Below are 21,144 nucleotides of genomic sequence, written 5' to 3'. Positions count from 1 at the left end.
CCTCATGTTTCTGAGCAAGGCTTCTACAGTATGAGATTCCAGGGGAATAGTTGAGTGGGTGTGAGAATAATCCTGCCACACCCCAAAAGATCCATTTACCAGGAATTGCTTTCCAGATTGGGAGCCCACTCACACGGGGCACAGGAAGCCCCAGACCTGCTCACATCTGGGACAGATCAGGAAAACGCACGGAAATATCTAAGCCACCACTTCTTCTGAGAAACTTGAAGCAGCCCCACCCTTCAGCTCTAACCTGAGGAGTTCTGTAACAGGAACCTCACTTCTTACCTTGCCACAGGGGGCCAGCCCAGCCAACGAGATGCCACAGCTGAAAGCATTCATGTTCTTGTCTCCTGGGCCTATGAGTTGTCCCCCAGGATCTTCAGTCTACAGAAGAAACTCAGGAAATTATTTACCTTTGCTTTTTTTCCATATAATTTTTTCATGGGAATTTCTCTTCTTTGCTTGCAGTTGGCTTTGGGCAGGTGAAGTTGGAGCAACCCACAATATCAATCTCCAGAGCAAGAGATGAGTGTGCCCTTATATCATGCAAGGTTACCACTGAGGACATTAACAAAGAAGTCATGTATTGGTACTGACTGAAGCAAGATCAGGGATAGAATATCCCACATTTTTCTCGACACATGTTACCTAGGGTCACTTAAGTAGGAAGAACAACAAATTTCCACTTCAACCTTGAAAATAAATTTCTTAAGGAAACAAGATGGGGCCATGTACTTCTGTGGCAGCTGGTTAGGACCCACAGCATCAGAGTTGCCAAGAGAAGCTGCACAAGAACCATCTTCAGGTATGACCCACCCACATCCTTCTCAATATGGGCAACCACAGGGGCTGCACAGCTGGGGGCCCAGCCTGAGTCTCTCCCTCTGTTGTATTTCCTGAGGTTCGCAGGAAAACATCTTAGATTCTGTTCACACGGGTGAGCCCATATGAGGTTGACAATTATGGTACGAATTAAAGCATTTTGAACTGATATCTCACTAAATTAGGCTGTCAGGGACCTCGGAAAATACATAGTGAATGGTACCAAGGAAAACCCATTTTTCTGATAATGCCTGGTGGAGAGAGATTTCTAGCACCTAAATGGTTCAAAATGAAGTCAGTAAAGGCGTATAAAGACTACATAAGTATTTCTTATTATTTCTTTCCAATTTTATTCATGGGCATTACAGTTTTTTGGAGGTAGAACGATCTGTGAAACATAAAGATTCCATGCTTTTATTACCATCCTATTACCATATGGAAGGAATCCACTGATTATTATATTCCTAAGTAAATAGCAGGTATCTTAGTTATAGAAGACACCAAGGTATAAATTCTGTACCAAAGAGGTAGAAGCAACACCTCACTCCACATTCAGGGTCACTACTAGGACAAAAGGAGCACCACTCCATTAGAACATGTCCTGAGTACATCAGGTACCTCCAACATGGTGGAAACACCTGTAAGAACTTATTCTCCGGGATTCTGCCAGGAAAATAAAAATCCTGAATACAGATCAGATGATTAAAAAGCATAACATATGCTCCTTTTATCTGTCATGAAAAGATGGTGAAGGTCTTTCACAAATTATAAAGATTAAAAATCATGACTGAGAATAAAATTCTGTAGTTAGTAGCTGGATGGTCTCCAGTTTTCATCATAATGATACACGCAAGTAATGTGTGAAATTACAAGACTTCCTCCCCCCATCTTCTTAGAGTCGACTTTCAAATGCAGAGGAAGGATCTTGACTTCGAAAAACTTGATACTTGTGGTAATTGGATATCTGACCACAGAGTCACCATGCATACAGTTTACCTCTGGTTCCCTGAGATCATGACAACAGCTTCATTCTCTGTTTCTCCTTGTAAGAATCAGGGGGTGCTGTCAAGGGCAGAGATGTTATGGAAGAAGAATGAATCCCTGACCCAGCAGTGTCAGAACCTTCTCAAGGGCAGCCTGAGAATCTTTGTGTTCCATACCCTGCCCTTTATGATTCTTGACTGGGGTGGGTTCCAGGACAACAAATCTGAGGGCGTAGATCTCACCAAGGCCTCTCCTGACTCCTAACACAACTACAGAAGAAAGGTAAGAAGACCCCTTGAATGAAATATGGAGTCAGAGAACAATGAACTCTTTCAAGAAAGAAGTGAATGAAAAAAGGTATTAAGCTTCTCAGAGTATCTGTTTTGAATATTTTACACAGATTATTTTATTTAATCCTCAGAAGAGCAGTACATGAATGTACTGAGTTGCCCACATGGGGAGATGGAGCCACTATGACTTTTCAGCACACGACAACCATGAAATACTGCAGTGATGAATAGGAGGGAAAGGACAGCCTCATTTATGTGGCTTTGAAGCGACAAGATACTATGTAGCCATTGAAAACCTGTTTTTAGAAGAATGATGCATGAAATTTACAAATTTAGTGAGGGCCAGAGCAAATTCCTTCAGATCTGGGCATTTCTAAGGTGTGAATGTTAAGCTCCAAGGGGCCCAAATATGTCAACCCAGGAGAGACCTTGATCAAGATAGAGGGCTAAGGTAGAGTTAGTATTTTCAGCATTAATGCTGTCAATATATTTTTTTTTTGGTTTTTGAATTTAATAATGACATCATTTATATAAAAATGTAAAATATAATTGTATATATAACACTAAAATTGGTTATATATTTATATTTTCCCATCTAATACCATTACAGCTTTATAACTCCCTGGAAAAAGAGAAAGAAAAGAAAAACTAAAAAGCTACAACTAACTATAATGACAGTAGTATTTACCACAGAAGCCATACTTACTCTAGATAAATTGCTTAAAATATCATTGATTCATTTTCCTCACTGGAAAATAGAAAATATAATCATATGTAACTGAAGAAACTGTTTAGGGAGTAACATATTATACACAAAATCTTCTTCCAAGAGCTTGGAGCATATCTGGATATGCTCACTATATGCTCACTATATTCAGGTTTTACATTGCTAATGTGGGTTATTAGGGCATATTTGAATGTGATATAGCAAAATATGAAATAAAACCTATAACCTATTCTTATCTTTTTTTATTTTTAGTAATTCAAATAGAACACCTGCTGACATTTATGGAATGCTTCCATGCCTATTCATTTCCTAACTGTCTATGACCACTTTTGTGCTTACAATGGCAGATGTGAGAACTCAAAACAGAGACCTTAGGCCAAAAAACTAAATAAAATACTTGTTAAATGACCCTGCAGAGAACATCTGACAACCCTTTCTGTGCAAGAAAGAGTGACGAAATGAGTTTGTAACTATAACTAAAATTCAAGATGAAGTAAGAGAAAATATTGACAAAATTTACTCCATGAAAATGAAAACAAAGTTTGCATGTCAAAAAGCAGCATAAGTTAAAGGACAAATATAAACCATGTGGAAATATTTACAACCTGTATAGCATGTAATGGTCAACTATCCTCAAATTAAAAATACATTTTAAAAATGGAGGTAAGACATTTAAAATATCCTATAAGAAAATGGCAAAAGATATGAAAAGGTTATTTATGAAAAGATATATACATATAGATCTTAAATTTATACAAAGTTGATAAAAGAATAAAAGTTTGTAATTTCTCTGTTGACAAATCTGTGAAAGAAAGCAGGCAATCATACAGTTCTGGTAAGATGCAAAATACAACCATTTTGTTGGGGAATTTGGAAATATCGAACAAAAGTTCATAGGCATTTGCTTTTCAACCTAGCAAAAATACTTTCAGAAATTTACTTAAAAGCACAATCTCAACACTTTGAAAATATTATGCGAAAAGGTATTCATTGGGTAACTGCAAAATGTGAAATTACATAAATATGCAGACGAAGTAGACTGCGTAAGTAAATGATGACACATGCTCACAATGGAGGACTATACAGTGTAAAATAGATGTAGGAGGCAAAATCAATTGTGTTTATATACTAGCAATTCACAATTGGAAATTGAAATATTAAAAATGTATCATTTATTATAGCCACAACTACAATATTAAAAAAAAAACCTTTAGGATACATAGTGAAAATCTTTCTAAAAATATGAAGAGTCTGTATGCTGAAAACAATAGAACTTTAATGAGAGAGTTGAAGAAGAACTAAATACATGGGGAGGTGTACCATGTGCATAGATTGGAAAACTTAATATATATAAGATATCAGAAGTTCCCCAAAGGGTAAGTGGATTCATTGTAATCCCAATGAAAATCCAGGAGGAGTTTTCATAGAAATCAATAATCTGCTTGCAAAATTCGTACAGGAAGGTAAAGGGCATACCATTGCCAGACCAGTTTTGAAAAGAGTTTTAACACTATTATGAAACTTCAATGACAAGACAGTGTAGTATTAGTGAATTCATTGATACATAGCTAAGAGGAAAACAATTCAGAGCTAATGTGACACATAAGTGCTTGACTAATTTCTAACACGTTACCTAGGTAATCCAATGAACAGAAAACAGATTTTTCAACAAATGATATTGGAACCATTGTTCATCTATGTGAAGAAAACAACAAAAACAGCAACAAAAAAACAAGTAAAAATCAATACTAACCACCATATATACAAACTACTTAAAAATGTTTTTTTAGGTTGTAAATGTATAACTTAAAAAATGAAAGTTCTTGAAGAGAATACAGAAGAAATATTTTGTGACCTTGGGTTTGCCAAAGATTACTCTATTTAGGACACCAAAAACAAGTTCATAAAAGAAAGGTTTGAGAAACTGCACTTCTTCAAATTTAACATTTCTCATTTCACAAGACTAAAAAAAAAAAAAGGAAAATAGGAAATGTCAGGAAAATGGAAGAAAAAGACATGTACTAGAAGAAAATATTTTCAAAAGACAAATCAGGGATAAGACTGGTGTTCAGAGTACTAAGAGAAATGTCACAATTCAGTAAGAAAATAAACCCAATTTAAAAAAGGAGGGGCACCAGGGTGGCTCAGTGGTTTAAAGCCTCTGCCTTTGCTCAGGTCATGGTCCTAGAGTCCTGGGATCCAGCCAGGCATCAGGCTCTTTGCTCAGTGGGGAGCCTGCTTCCTCCTCTCTCTCTGCCTGCCTCTGCCTACCTGTGATCTCTGTCTGTCAAATAAATAAATAAATAAATAAACAAAAATCTTTAAATAAAAAGGAAAAGACAAAGAGTAGAATTGAGGCTAAAATCACCTGAAATTTCTTCTCTGAATCTTATCTATTTTATTATTTATTTTTTATCTTTAAGACAATTTTTTTGAGGAAAATTTTTTAAATTTCAGAATATAAGACATTCTACAAAATGACAGGTTAATGTTCTTCAAGAAAAATTAACAATGTCATTAAAAACAAACAAGCAAAATGCAATAAAAAAGAGAAAGAGAGGCAGAGGCAGAGGCAGAGGGAGGCAATGCTGGACTTAACCCCAGGACCCTGGGATCATGTCCTAAGCTGAAGGCTCAACTGACTGATACAACCAGGTGCCCAGGCTTTTTAGACTTTTAATGTAAGGAAAATTAAAACAAAACAAAACAAAACAAACCATAAATACTGCAGAGGAGCCACATGAGCTCAGAGATGTAGAGAGGCGAAAACGGAACTGCTACAATTTTACAATAATATTCAAAAAATAGAAATGAAACATAATAATTTATTTGAGTGCTTCAGGGAATTGAGATTGCAGGGTATATGAATTTTAGAAAAACTGGAGATAGACAAGCACTTGCAGGGAGAAACAGGAGGTGAGCCTTTGCTCACCTTCGACAGATGTTGTCAAACACATTCACCTGATCAGATGATTCAAGTAGAATTTGTTAAAGCAATAATAAAAGCTCCATAGACTGGAGGAAGAGTGTGAACCTTAGGAATATATAAGGGCTATTTTTGTGTCTTCTCCAGAGCCCCACACAATTCTTCCATGGAAGATCAGGGACAATCCAGAGAACGCTTTCCTTGGTGCTGCAGGAGGGAACAAGAACTGCTATCCATCCAGAACTAATCTACCACCATAGAAAAAAGTGACTTCATTGCAGAGGAAGGCCCTGGTGGAATCCCATGGCAGTTGAATGAAGGCAAAGGAGGCAACCACTGAAACTTTGCCCAGAACATCTCCCCTCTGTCCAAAAGTAACAGGTTTTCATCTGCTCAAGGATGGGCATCCAACCACAGCTTGAAGTTGGTGAGTACCTCCTGCAGCTGGGAGAGGGAGACAAGGATTGGAAATTTCCACCTCTGGAAAAGAGGCAGAAATACTTGTGAAGGCCATGTCTTTAAGACTCGATTTCATAGTATCTGCTTAAAATTGGGACTTAGTAAAACTATCAGTGAATGTCTGCTTCTGTGACCTTTCACCACCATGTTAGCAAACCTTGGACAAAAGTCACAGTGGGACAGAGCTCAGAGAGCTTCGAGAGACAGACCCTTTCTGGGGAGAAGAACAAGGAGAGGATTCAAATCAGGTGAAGAGACAAAGACAAAATACAACTAGAGGACTTTTCGGTGTCTGAACTCTGACAAGAACAAATTTCAACCCCCATCACATAGCAACAACAAACTTCAAATCCAGCCTACTCCTGACCAGTTAACTCAAGCCCAAGTGACCCAAAGTTACTTTATCTTTATCCTTACCTCTGTGGGGACTAGGTTGGCTTTTGGATATGTGAATTTTTTCTGTTTCTCCATCTATAAGAAGTTTCCTGGGAAGGAAGCCATCCCAGTGTGTACAATGTTATACAAACAATGAATGAATGAATGAATGATGGAAATTACAAAGCCTTTGGAGTGATAGAGAACTTCTTTGAATTCTTGCTCAGCCACGTAACTGACACAATCCAGGGAAGTTACTCAGTCTTTGTCATGCGGTTGTTGGGGACTGAAGAAGGTCGCATACAGAGCAGGTCTAGCACAGGGTCAACACATCACAGGGTCCTTTCCCGTTACTACAGAACTGCTTCAATGACCCAGCTCAGCTAACACAGGAACTCAGAGACTATTTAAATGTCACAACTTACATTGTCCTCCAAACAACAGTAAAGTTCGCTTTCTTTTGAAAAGCTAAGAATTGTGAATTGGAAGAGAGTCAAGGGTAGTGAAACAAAGGATTTTTTTCCTCCAAGATTTTTCTTACTCACAGCAGAGTGTTGTAACATCATAACACCTAAAGTAATAACTGTATTAATTGTTAAAATTCTTCTAAATTTGTGAATTTTCTTCAGACTACTGATCTATAAAATGTATAAAGTTGTGTATAAAGTTCATTTTGTAAAGTATATAAAATGCATAAAGTTCTGCCTAAAGTTGTGGGATTATTATCTCATTGTTATTATATACCGTAATAAGTCTTTTCTTCCAGTTTTCCTGATAGCCTTATACATCTCCAAATGCTTACCAAATAAAGTGAGAAATCCATAACTCAGAGAGAAAAAGAGTTCAAGGATAGGTGGGTTTGAAGCAAAGCCTAAAGGAAGAAAGTGAACGTGTTGCCCCCAAAAGGAAGATAACATGGAGTTACTGTAACAGGGGTGTTTTGGTGCAGTCATCTGGGTCCTGAGAGTTCTCTACACCAGGAGCATAGTAAAATGCCACTGAGACACGTCTTACTTACTTACCGTTAAGTTCTTTCATTGTATTTAAAACAAAACTTTCTCCCTGATCCTGGCCTCTGAAGAACAAGTTTGCTACCACCTTCCCAGTCCTGATGCATGCCCATCTTGGAGAAAATTCTGACTACTCCAGGGCAACACCAACCCCATGAATGAACATGTGACTCCAGTTTGATTTGTAGGTTGACTACACTCCTGTCTCTTTTGTTCACTGTTTTCATGTCCACTGTCAATTTATGCAATTGCCTCTGATTTCTCTCCTTTGCTTTTCAAATGAAGATCACAAAACGAGAATTTCTCAGGATCAAGTCTCCTTTGCCAGAACAGCAGACAGAAGCATGCACGTATGATGCAGGCTCTCTAGGGTCCTTGCAGAGCCCATTTGGCAGTGGTACCAACAAAAAGAGAACAGCTGGAATGAATCCTGGATAGCTCACCCAGGATTATGAACGACACAAGCCCAATTCCTGCTTGGGTTCAGGTAAGAGTCTTTTCCTTGATAACCCTTAATGTCATTAAGTCTCCAGAAGCCCCCTCAGCCCCCCCCCCACTATTGTGCAGGCTGGGATCTTGCAATGTCACAGAGTCAGAAGGGATCTGTAAGAAAACTTTCTGCATCACTAACCCTCCACTCCTTTCTCACTTGAGCAGCCACAGAGGACCCTTTCCAGCTCTTAATCACAGCTTCATAAACTGTTGGAACAGGAAGGGCCTTTTGCACATACTTGGCTTAATGCTCACACAGCAGATGGGATGTGGGAAACTAGGGAGGGCAATTGCCTTGTCCAAGCTACTTATCCACAGAGGCAAGACCGCAGGTATATTTCCAAAGATCACAGAATAGTTTCGAAGAGGCTTCTTCTTTCAAGGTAACAGAGTGTTTGTTTTCCAATTTGAGTTTTAATAAAGAATCAATAATTCTGTGGGAGATAGAATTCTACAATTTTTTCCCTTTATTCCAGGAAAATATCATCATCACAGAAAGTATTTTCTCCTTCTGCTTTCCCTGGTCAAGATTTGTGTTGCTGAATGATAAAAGTGGCTTACTACAAAATGGAGACCATCGTCCACATTTCTCAAGTATATTTCTGTTGACATGTTAGCTTTTTCAGTTAGTGATGCCTATCCCCTTCAGAAATATAACCCTAAACTGCTGACACAGTAGGCCGGTGTTTGTGAGAACAGAAGAGGTTTCCTTTGATGCATCTCTGAGCAGTTTCACACACTCGAACACCTGGAAATCAAAACCTCTTAATTCTCTGAACACTGTTTCTGGTAATTTAGAAAAGTCATTGGGTGACTACTTGGTCCTGATCTTTCTTTTCTTTTCTTTTCTTTCCTTTCTTTCTTTCTTTCTTTCTCTTTCTTTCTTCCTTTCTTATTTCACTTTCTTTCTCCATCCCTCCCACCCTCCCCTTCTCTCCCTCCCTCTGTCTCTATCTTCCTTCCTTCTTTTCTTCCTTTCTCTCTCTCTTTCTTTCTTTCTCTCTCTCCCTCCCTCTTTCACTTTCTCTTTCTTTTTTTTAAATTTTTTTTTTAGATTTTATTTATTTATTTGACAGACAGAGATCACAAGTAGGCAGAGAGGCAGGCAGAGAGAGAGGAGGAAGCAGGCTCCCTGCCGAGCAGAGAACCCGATGTGGGGCTCGATCCCAGGACCCTGAGATCATGACCTGAGCAGAAGACAGAGGCTTAACCCACTGAGCCACCCAGGCGCCCCTCACTTTCTCTTTCTATTTGCTTTCTTCATCTCTATTTTCTATCAGCATTTTCCATAATTGCTGCCTCCATCAAAGCAGACATTTAGATTAATTAATCTAAGGAAAACTTATAAAATATCAGATGCCATGAAGCCTATATTCAAGAACTTTTAATGGCCTCAAAAGACCAAACTGCCAGTACAAGGTTTCTACCTGCTGGCCCTGACAAGAACCTCAGGAGAAGGCTTACATTTCTGTAGAAGCTCTAACCAGTGTGGTAACCATTAACCAGGCTGGATCAAGATATCCGTAGAAGGAACTAAGCTTATAATAACTTCTCCTGGTAAGTAACTTCGTTATTTTTAGGTACTCTGAATGAAAAACTGATAGGTGCTTTTTAGAAAAAAAAATGTAGAATCAATTCCTTTAGACAGGAATTTTATAGCTAAAAAATGTTTCCATATATAATGACAAAATTTGTCACTATGTATGGAAATAAAACCACTTTTTGAATGGTTTATTTACTTCCTTGCTTTCAAGCATATTGAAATTTTATTTGTAGAAAATATACACACAAAACTATAGCTGGAGGCTTGAAATTAAAATGTTTCTGAGACCATGCCTGTGACATATTTCTGTAAGTTATTTATTCAAGATGTTTTTTCATGTAGGTGGCCTTTAAGTGTGACACTCTTTGATGAAGTACCTGTAGTCTTAATAGTGCTCCTTTCTTAATGAATAGTGTTCCTTTCTCTAATAATCTGCAAAGCCTGTATGATTGGTTTTGATCTCATCTTTAAGAACAGTACAAAAACTTTAACTCTTCCAGTGGATAATTGTAGAACATCAATAAATCAACGTAATTTTATTATTCTGGTTTCTTTGGGTAGGCTGAGTTTAGTCAATATCTGTGCTCTTGTCGCTTTTGTGATATTGCTTAGAGATGGTCCAGTTTAGTGGAATTTGTGAGCTCAAAAAAACATTTCATCTAGAGTCCATGAAAAGAAGCTGTCAGCATGGTTTTATATCCTTGTGTGTTCATTTCTTGAAGACAGTTTCTATGCTCGACACTAGAGGTAAAAGGGTGCACAAGACACAGTCACAACACTCAAAAAGCTTGTACCTAGTGGGTAAGTATTCTAGATTGCAACTTGATGGAGCCCCATGTGTTTTGGCCTGTAATTGCCAGATACATAAAATGTCGGACTCAGAAGCTCCTTTGCTTTTTAATTTATATAATAAATACTTATTGTTTATAAAATCTACGTTTTTCGTGGAAAATTTGATAAAGGGGGCTCCAAGCCATCCACTTAAAGACAATAATACTATTAACTAATACTTATTGGGAGTCAGATACCATACTGCCTTGTTTCTGTGTCTTGTCTCAATCCTTAAGAGAATTATACAGGGGATCTTCTTATTCCAATTTCACTGATGGGGAAACTGAGGATTAGAGAGTTCCGTTATTTGTCTACATTCACATGGCTAGTTACTATGGCAATGTTTGGGACCCAATAGATACTTGTTTGTTCCTTACTGCATGGTCTAACCATTATATGCTATGAGAAACATTAAGCTGTAAATGTATTCTGAATATATAGTCTTTTATAGTCTGACCTTTTAAATAGACTATGCAGCTGAAAGTGTAGTAGTGATAGCTCAAAATTTGTATGACTCTTCATGCAGAAACAATACTTCTGTTTCTCATCATGGCACTAAAATTGCTTCTCTTCTTCCCAAGACATCAAGTAAGTCATGTTGAATATGTATTTATTAAATTCTCACAATGTGATGCTTAGGGTATTTTTATAAAGGGACAAGTCCTTTTGAGACCATTCCTTTCCATCTTTCCGCATGGGATCAAATCTGCTAGGACTCTGGAAGCTGGCAGAAGAACAGGAGCAGCTGTGCTGTATGCAGGACTCAGCTGCGGACCTCGGAGCTGCCTCTGCCCTCCTGCTGGGACAGTGGCAGAAAGACAAACCAAGTTAGGATCTTCTGATGAGCAGTTCAGGGTTTTAAATCAATATCCTGGAACTTGTCAGGTCAATCTGAAGTTCAAAGGAACAGTCTTTCAGCAATAAATGGGGTAATATTTCTCACTCTTTAATAACACATCTGTTCTTGAATCAGTGAGGGCTGAATTCTGGAAAGAATTTAATTTTTAATCAAGCCGGGTAACCACTCCTCAGCGTGTAGAGATAAAAAGTATATATATATATATATATATATATATATATATATATATATAACTATAGAATACTGAACATTCATATATTAAATTTTAAATCTTAACTTAAACATATTCAATTTTTTAATATTTATTTATTAATATTATTTCTATCTTTATTCCTGTTAAATCACAGAAATAGTAACTATAAATTACACTCTAGGAAAAGAACTGATATGATACATGAAAACGTTTTAAGAAAAAAGATTTAGAAGTTTCAGGAACATGGTGACAAAAGATAAATTCAGACTCTCTAATGTGTGTGATTGAGATGGGAAAGACAGACACACACTGTCCAGACAGAGAGGGGTCAGGCCATCCATTCTTCACTATGCTCATATCTACGTGATTTTGCTTGAGGTTTATCTTTGTTTAATGTTAGCAGTGCCTATTTATATATATATATATATATATATATATATATATATATATATATATATATTTACATAAATATTGAAAGGATACAAAGACATTTTAAAGGAGGCACACAGGAAGTTTTCTGTAAAAGCTTTTCAGACAGTGTACCTTGAGTGGCTGGTTGTACAAAAAAGTGTTTGGTCCTGGCACATTGCTCAGGGTTACAGGTAAGATATTTTTAAATTCTTCCCTATAGGTAGGGGGAGGAAGTAGGTGATGTGGGTCGTGGTGGGAGGCAGGGTAGGTGCTGGTGCTGGCTCAGAATTCTAAGTTTGGTCCGAGTTTGGTCATAAATATCAGTGGGTTACTAGAAGAGGTTGTTGACTCTGTCCCAGTCCTGGGGGTAGTTGCTGCCTGATCTAGCTTGCAGGACATTCACAAGGAGCCAACTAGCTAGAGCATCTGGAGTTCCTAAGGGGTAGAGCCGTTAATCCCTTAGGGATTTCTGTGTTGAGAGATTTGTAAAGAAATTTGTGTATCTTATTTATTAGATTCTAAAAATAACCAAAGGAAAGGAATGAACAAAAATTGATAAACTTGCATTTTTCTGTGAAGGCAATTCATATCAGGTATCAACATATTTAACTACACAAACATAACCAAGAATGTCATAAGCTAGGTTTGGTTTTTCCAAATGCAGCCTAGTAAATTTTTTCATTCTTCATTAGACTTAGAGATAAAATTTTGCGTGGATGAGGGAGAACATCTCACATGGATGTTTCTACCCTACAGGATCTAGTTGAATAAAAGTTTTCAAAGAATTTTCATAGGGTTGGTGAAACTTTGGAAAAATGAAAAGAATGATATATTTTGGTGTTTTTCTTGTTGTCATCATAGGCACACATGAATTCATAATTTGAAAAGCAACTTTTGAGGCCTGTTTTTTTCCCAATTGACTGCAATATAAACTTTAGCAATCTAATTAAATAATGGTGACACAGAGGTAATTCAGAAATCCTAAAAACTTTTTTTTGGGTGATTGTGGTGCAGAGAAAAATGTGGAGTGTGAGTCAGGATCCATCACTTTCCATATAATCATTCTTCAGCAAATAAATTTAGATTCATTGGTTATCACTTTTTTTTAAGATTTTATTTATTTGTTTGACTGTAGAGATCACAGGTAGGCAGAGAGGCAGGCAGAGAGAGACAGAGAGAAGAAGAAGCAGGCTCCTTGAGGAGCAGAGACCCGGATACGGGACTTGATCCCAGGACCCTGAGATCATGACTTGAGCCGAAGGCAGAGGCTTTAACCCACTGAGCCACCTAGGTGCCCCTGGTTATCACTTTCTTAAAATTATAAAAATAATATATGCCCATTAGGAAAAAAATGGAAAAGAGAAAAAAAAATAAAGTGTTAAAGATTTATAATGACACATATTCTGTTAACATTTGCTGTATTTCCATCCATTTAGTCTGTCAATGTAGCCACCATCTCAAGTAGATGTTGTGGAAATAAATGAAATTAAATATGAAAATATCTATTACATAAGTTGGGACATGATCCATCATTTAAAAAGTCAGTTCTACAAATTCCAATTATCACCCAGTGGAGTTCTTCTTAAATCAGGAGTACAGAGAAATGTATTCATTTTTATCTAGTCCACAGGACACTTTAGAACAATTGGACAGTATTTGCAGAATACTTTCTAAGACTCATTGTTACATGTTTCTAAAAATAAGCAGAATGTAGTTAGCAATACCTCATATATTGTTAGCCTCAACCTAAGCCAATCTCTCCCTTTCCAGTGGAAATGTCTGGATGTAAATGAGGGAAAGGTTTTATAATGAATATATAAAATTATACTGATGTACATAAAAATCAACTATTCACTTTTTAAATAAAATGTTTTATTTTTTTTTATTTATTTGAGAGCATACACACATGAGAGAGACAGAGAGCGAGAGCACACAGGAGCTGGGGGGAGCAGACTGAAAAAGAGAAGCAGACTCCCACTGATCAGGGATCCCAAGGCAGGGTGCTCTACTCCAGCCCTCTGGGATCATGATACTGGTCAAAGGCACACACGTAACAGAAGGAGCCACCCAGGCATCCCTCAAATATTCACTTTTAATAGTTTATATCTTCACTGGATTATGCCTATAAATTAAAATTGTACTATTATAAATATCACCTGAGAAATACTGCTTTTTTGGCCTCAAATTTCTATAAAACTTGTGTTCAGATTCTTCACATACATCTAAAATGTATACATTAGAACAAATTTCTGAGTCATGTTAGGGTCGGAATGTAAGTTTGGGGATACCTTTATGATGAGAGCATTGGATATTTAATTGGAAGAGACAATTATCCACTTAGAAAATAAAAGCATTTTTTCATTTATTCTTTCATTATGTTTATGTACAATGTAAGCATTGTATATTTTGTATTGTATAGAGACTTAGTCCCAGGTAATGTTTACCATATCCATGAAACTTCTTAATTTTTTTTTTACCAGTACTACCTCTAAACTAGTTTTAATTGGGTTTATTTCTGGTTGATATCTTGTCCAAGTGCATTGTTTAATCAAAGTAGAGTATTAGAAGACCATTTTTAAAATGAGAAGTTGCCCGAACTGAAACATAAGGCAACCCCTGTTTTATGAGGCATAATTTTGGGGATGAAAGCTTCTTCCTATGCTCTGACATTTCAGTGTGTTTGAATACTGAATGTTTTGTACTTATATCACAGAGTGAGATTTGCAAACATCTTCTCCCATTATTTTTTTTATTATTATGTTAGTCACCATATAGTACATCATTTGTTTTTGGTGTAGTGTCTCCCATTTTTCATGTCAACTTCAAGGTAGACCTCACTGAACTATTGATCTCTGGGGCAGAAACAGAAACAAGCTCTATTGTACAAACTATTTCTCATTTACTTATACTGCCTATTTACAAAATCTATTTGAGAAGGCCTAAAATAAAATATGCAAGTACAGTTAGGCAATGAAATAAAAATAGAAGACCAAAAGCACTAAAAGAAACAGAAGAAAAAAGGCCTGTGATTATATAGCACAAAGCATAGGATACAATTTTATGTTCTAAGGTAGGAGAAACATGTATTAGAACACATACTTTTTATTAACTGAAAAAAAATGAAGCACACCAAATTTTCACACATATTGTTTTCCCCACCACGAAATAAGAAAAAGACTGCAGTGCATGAGTCCTTTAGCAGGAATGTGAAGTCAAAGAGTGGGCATTTCCTTCCACATACATTTTACGAAATGGAAGAAATGATCTTTAACAAACGCATTTCATGCTCCCACTGCATCATTACTGTGGGCATCATGACATTTAATGTCATTCACAGATGGTGACCTTCAGCAGACCTGGTCAGGCAGGTGACAGTCTAGCGATCTAACATGACATAGGTCCAATTGTTATCCCCAAATACTGCATTCCCATTAGTAAGGGAAGTTTGGTCCCATGAGAATAAAATGTCATGTTGGAGTAACAATAATCACAAACAAATTGCTAATAATTTTGGTAATGTTAATTATAATTATAATGTCTCATTTTTGTAGCATATTTAGATGTGGAAATCTTAGGAGAGATTTTTATACCAATCCTTCTGGTAAAGGTCGGCCTAGACTACATTGTGCAAACACTGTAACAGCATTCGACCTTGTGTCCAAGTGGACTTGCATGAAGTGCTCATGCAGAACATGTGTAATTGTCTTGAAAGAATTTGACTCAAGAACAAAGTTGATCAGATAACTTGTGGGACTTGACACGTCGATTCTTTTGGTGGAGAAAGTGTGTTGTCAGAGAGTCTGGACTTTGGACTCTGACCGACCTGAGCTCCAGCTCCACCACTTGTTGCTTTTGTGAACTTGGGTGATTATTTTCTGGTCTCAGCTTCCTAATCCAAAAGATGGGATAACAGGTTGTATGAGCAGGGGCATATGAAAATTAAATGAGAGACTGTAAATAAGGTACTTGACACATAACACATAACAGGTGCTGCAAACATGTTGCCTCATTTCAAATCTAGAGGGAGAATCGCATCCAGTATGGAGAGTGGTGTGTAACCAATCATACAGACAGAGCAGAAATTCTCCAGAGCATTTGGCTCCACTTCTAACCACTCTAGTGGAAAATTACCTTACTGTCCACTGATATACAAAAAACCTGAATTTAGAGGTATTTGCTCAATGGACTTTTACCTCACTTGGCATAAAAATGAAATTCAAATTTTTTTTTTATTTTAAGTTGTTGTAGCTACATAAATTTTATTCCTTTACCTTAAGATATCATGTCTAACATAAACATGGGCTTCATACTGGTATTTAGAAGAAAAACAATTAAAATTTTAAATTTTATTAAGAAAATACTTAGGACTATATTTAGAAATACAGTTACTGCTTTTTTTTACTACTTTTAAGTATACTTAGAAATTTCATCAATTTGAAAGTCATATTTACATAAGAAATAGCTTTAAGTATTTTTTAATAAAAGGAGAAGAATAAAATAGAAGAATTTTGAATTAGTATCAAAATGCAGATTCAAAGTACCATACTTAATTGAAAGTGTCATTGCATTTGGTTAATTTATATATAATTCACACAGCTTTATATTTATCAAATATATAAACTCAGGCAATTTACCGGAAATTTTTTCGGATTATTAATAATATAAATGTATTAGAAGAAATTGTTTACTTTGTAAAACGGTTTCTATTTTGTAAATCAATTAAATGATTGCAGCCATAAAAAGTACTCTTAATAAGTTTAATAAAGAATAGTGAGGGGCACCTGGGTAGCTCTTCTATAAAGAAACTGGTCATGATCTCCTGGTAGTTGAATTGAGCCCTGAGCTCTGTGTTAGACTCCAGGCTGGGTGTGGAGCCTGCTCAGGATTCCCACTCCCCTTCTTGTTCTGCCTCTCCCTGACCACTCTCTCTCTCTAAAATAAATAAATAAAATCCTAAAAAAAAGGAAAGTTGAAAAGAATGTATAGTATAAATTCCATAAAATATAGGCACAAATCATAAAAAATGAAGAATATTACTTAATGCTCAGTTAACTATCACATAGAAAAAGTTATGGAAGTTCAAGATACCTTTTATCCTGAAAAGAATGAAACCCCAGGACTCTAGATAAAGAAAAGTGACAGGAGATAGGCATAATGTCTTACCATCCAGATTTTCCCAAGCTCATGATTGGATTATCAAGTTCTTTACTTTGATGAATCAGAAGTATTCCTAATTCTTTAATGTATTGAGTAGGAGAAAAAATTATGGGGATACCATGTACTTTGAAAAATAAATCTTGCTTTATATAATGTGCTTTTTAAATTAAAAACCAAAATATATGGTTGAGGAAAAATACAATGTCTTCTATTATATTCAGCAAAATACTATAGTCTACTATACTATAAGGAAATTGTACAAAATTAAAACAACTGCATTATGATCTAATACCTATTTACAGCATGGATTTAAAAACTCATCATTGTTTACTCATCCAGTATAAAAACCGGGAGCTGTGGTGCACAGGCAAAAATTCTGAGGAATTTTTTTTTCCTTTCTTCTCAAAGGAGAAATTCTAGTCTTTTCTTAGGAAATGGCCATGAAATTATAATTCTAACTCCAAACTACTGGAAAGAGAAAATTAATAAAGGATTTGTGTTTCAGTTTGAACTCAAATTGGAAAGAACTATTTAAAATTTGAATCATTAATTAATAATAAATGTATAACCAAAGAATATCCCAGTGTCCAAGTGAAATGCCCTTGAGACCCATGATGTTTCCTTATATAATTTCACATTCTATTTACAAGAAACTCTGACCAGAGCTGTTAACATTAAATCATTATATGTGACTTTATTCAGCAGGTGAAATGAAAGAAAATTGAGGGGTACTACAACAAGTTCAGCAGTCTTAGAGGGCAGATTCAGATTTGGAGGGAAATGCTAAGAGTCAAAATATGGTGTGTACTCAGTAATGCTTCAACCTCAAATGAAATTCCAATATAAAATTAGCTTTGAGGGAACATTTCCTGAAGCAAAACAAAATTCTGACCATTACATTAATTGATTACACTACGCTAAGAAAATTTCTGAAAATAATATTTTTTTAAATAGAAGTTTTGGGTATATGGCCATTTTGTTTCTAAATTTCAGGCATTATAAACTATTTGGAGGTGCAGCATTAAACATTGTCCTACTCAAAATCCCGCAGTGGTTCGGATATGACAACAAGATGTTCCATAAAATCAGAAATCAAGGAGAAGAATTCAGGAATGGGCTTGGAACCCATATTTGTAACTAAAAGGGTAACTTGATAGATTTCCACTCAAACAAGTGACTGTATTGTTTAAAAATATTCCATGTTTTGATCTAGGCTCTTTCACTTAATGTCTGTGACTTTGTCACGTTTCATAACCTCTAGAACCTCTTTTCCAATGGAAACTAAGAAAATAAGCACCTCATAACCCTCTGCAGATGAAAAGCTACAGCAAGCATTAATTCTATAGCAACTTTCCTCCCCTTTACTATGTGCTGGTTGTTTCCAAACCACACAATGTTTGTGTTTCTCTAGTTGTGTTCTAATTGTTGTTCCATTTTCTTCAACAGATAAAAGTCCTGATGAAGTTATTTCTCCCAAGCCCACAGTTTTTCTTCCTTCATTTGCTGAGGTAGAAGTCCATAAGGCTGGAACATATCTTTGTCTTCTTGAGGACTTTTTCCCTGATGTTATCAAGGTAGATTGGCAAGAAAAGGATGACAAAGCAATTCTCAAATCTCAGCAGGGAGACACCATGAAGACGAATGACACGTACATGAAATTCAGCTGGCTGACCGTGACTGGAGCATCAATGGATAAAGAACACAAATGTATTGTCAACCACCAAATTAATAGGAGAGAAGTTGTTCAAGAGCTTCTTTTTCCTTCAATAAACAAAGGTATGTGCACATAAAAATGAATACAACCACACAGAACACTTTGTTTCAAAGGAAAAACCCTACCTATTCTGTTAAGTATTTTTTTAAAGAATTTCTTTATGTATTTGACAGACAGAGGTTACAAGGAGGCAGAGTGGCAGGCAGAGAGAGAGAGGAAGGGAAGCAAGCTCCATGCTGAGCAGAGAGCCTGATGCAGAGATCAATTCCAGGACTCTGGGATCATGACCTGAGCCTAAGGCAAAGGCTTTAACCCACATAGCCACCTTGGTGCCCCTTTTCTGTCAAGTATTAATGACAACAAATATATATATAATATTTTCTCTAATGTTGTTTTCTTTAATGATGGCATAAATGTCCCACGATTTCCCAATGAATTCAAATAGTATGGGCTTTGAAGGCACCCGGACACCTCAGTCAGTTGAGCATCTGACTCCTCATTCAGCTCAGGTCAAGATCTCAGGATCTTGAGATCAAGACGAGCGTCGGACTCCATGCTCAGCCCAGAGTCTGCTTGAGTTTCTTTCTGTCTGCCTCTTCTCCCTGTGTTCTTCCTTTCTCCAAAGAAATAATGAATCTTAAAAAAAAAAATAGTATGTCCTATGGAACATTCAGAGAAAAAAAAGAAAGACAAACTCACTTCGCCTTTCTCACATCAGTTTCATCATCCAAAATATTATTGTCACAGTGATATATTTTATACTTATTGTATGGATTAAATGAAACAATACACGTGAAAGCACCTAGCAACTTTGCACATAAGAAACGTTCAGCGAGGGGCACCTGGGTGACTTTCTTGTTTAAACGACTGCCTTTGGCTCAAGGGATGATCCTGATGTCCCAGGATCAGGTACCACATGAGGGTCCCTACTCAGCGGGGAATCAGCTTCTCCCTCTGACCGTACCCCCTTTCATGCTTTCTCTCTCTCTCTCTCTCTCTCTCTCTCTCTCTTAAATAAATAAATAAAAACTTTAAAAAATTTTTCAGAGCAATATCCTCACTTTATTTTTTAATATAATTTTATTTTTTCAGTGTTCCAAGATTCATTGTTTATGCACCACACTCAGGGCTCCATGCAATACGTGCCCTCCTTAATACCCATCACCTGGCTCACCCATCACCCACTCCCCTCCAAAACCCTCAGTTTCTTTCTAAGAGTCCACAGTCTCTCATGATTCATCTCCCCCTCCAATTACCCCAATTCACATTTCCTTTCCTTCTCCTAATATTCTCCCTGTTATTCCTTATGCTCCATGAGTAAGTGAAACCATATGAGAATTGACTTTCTCTGCTTGGCTTACTTCACTCAGCATCAACTCCTCAAGTCCTGTCCATGTTGATACAAAAATTGGGTATTCATCCTTTCTGATGACTGGGTAATATTACAGTTCAATATATGGACCATATCTTCTTTATCCAGTCATCTGTTGAGGGCATCTTGACTCTTTCCACAGTTTGGCAATTGTAGCCATTGCTGCTATGAACACTGGGGTACAAATGACCCTTCTTTTCATTACATCTGTATCTTTAGGGTACATACCCAGTAGTGAAATTTCAGGGCCATATGGTAGCTCTATTTTTAATTTCTTGAGGAATCTCCATACAGTTTTCCAAAGTGGCTGCACTAACTTGCATCCTCAACAACAGTGTATGAGTGTTCCCCATTCTCTACATCCTCTCTAACACTTCTTGTTTCCTGTCCTGATAATTTTGGCCATTCTAACTGGCATAAGGCAGTATCTCAATGTGGCTTTGATTTGAGTTTCCCTGATGGCTAATGATCATGAGCATTTTTTCATGTCTGTTTGCATTGTATGTCTTCTTTGGAGAAGTGTTCGTTCATTTCTTCTGTCCATTTTTGACATGATTATCTGTTTTTTGTGTGCTGAGTTTGAGGAGTTCTTTATAGATTTTGGATATCAGCCCTTTGCCTATAACGTCATGTGTAAATATCTTCTCCCATTCCATGGGTTGCCTCATTGTTTTGTTGACTGTTTCCTTTGCTGTGCAGAAGGTTTTTTACCATGATGTAGTTCCAAAAGTTCATTTTCACTTTTGTTTCCTTTGCTTTTGGAGATATGTCTTGAAAGAAGTTGCTGTGGTCAATGTTGAAGAGGTTACTGCCTATGTTCTCCAGGATTTTGATGGATTTCTGGCTCACATTGAGGTCTTTCATCCATTTTGAGTTTATCTTTGTTCATGGTATAAAAGAATGGTCAAGTTTCATTCTTCCCTATGTAGCTGTCCTATTTCCCCACCACCATTTATTGAAGAGACTGTCTTTTTTC

The 21,144-nt window shown here is 36.7% G+C and overlaps 1 gene segment (V, D, J or C); it reads left to right on the top strand.

The window, feature by feature from the left end:
- The window catches only part of LOC123952176, a 74,585-nt gene that overhangs the window by 35,126 nt on the left and 18,315 nt on the right, over positions 1-21,144 (top strand). Inside the window, 2 exon segments of the C gene segment in view lie at positions 12,053-12,116; positions 18,529-18,858. Coding sequence covers positions 12,053-12,116; positions 18,529-18,858 — 394 coding nt within the window.

The sequence above is a fragment of the Meles meles genome, chromosome 10 (assembly GCF_922984935.1).
Source record: "Meles meles chromosome 10, mMelMel3.1 paternal haplotype, whole genome shotgun sequence".
NCBI lineage: Eukaryota > Metazoa > Chordata > Mammalia > Carnivora > Mustelidae > Meles > Meles meles.
The sequence above is the reverse complement of the archived record's forward strand: the minus strand, read 5'-3'. Positions and strand labels throughout refer to the sequence as shown.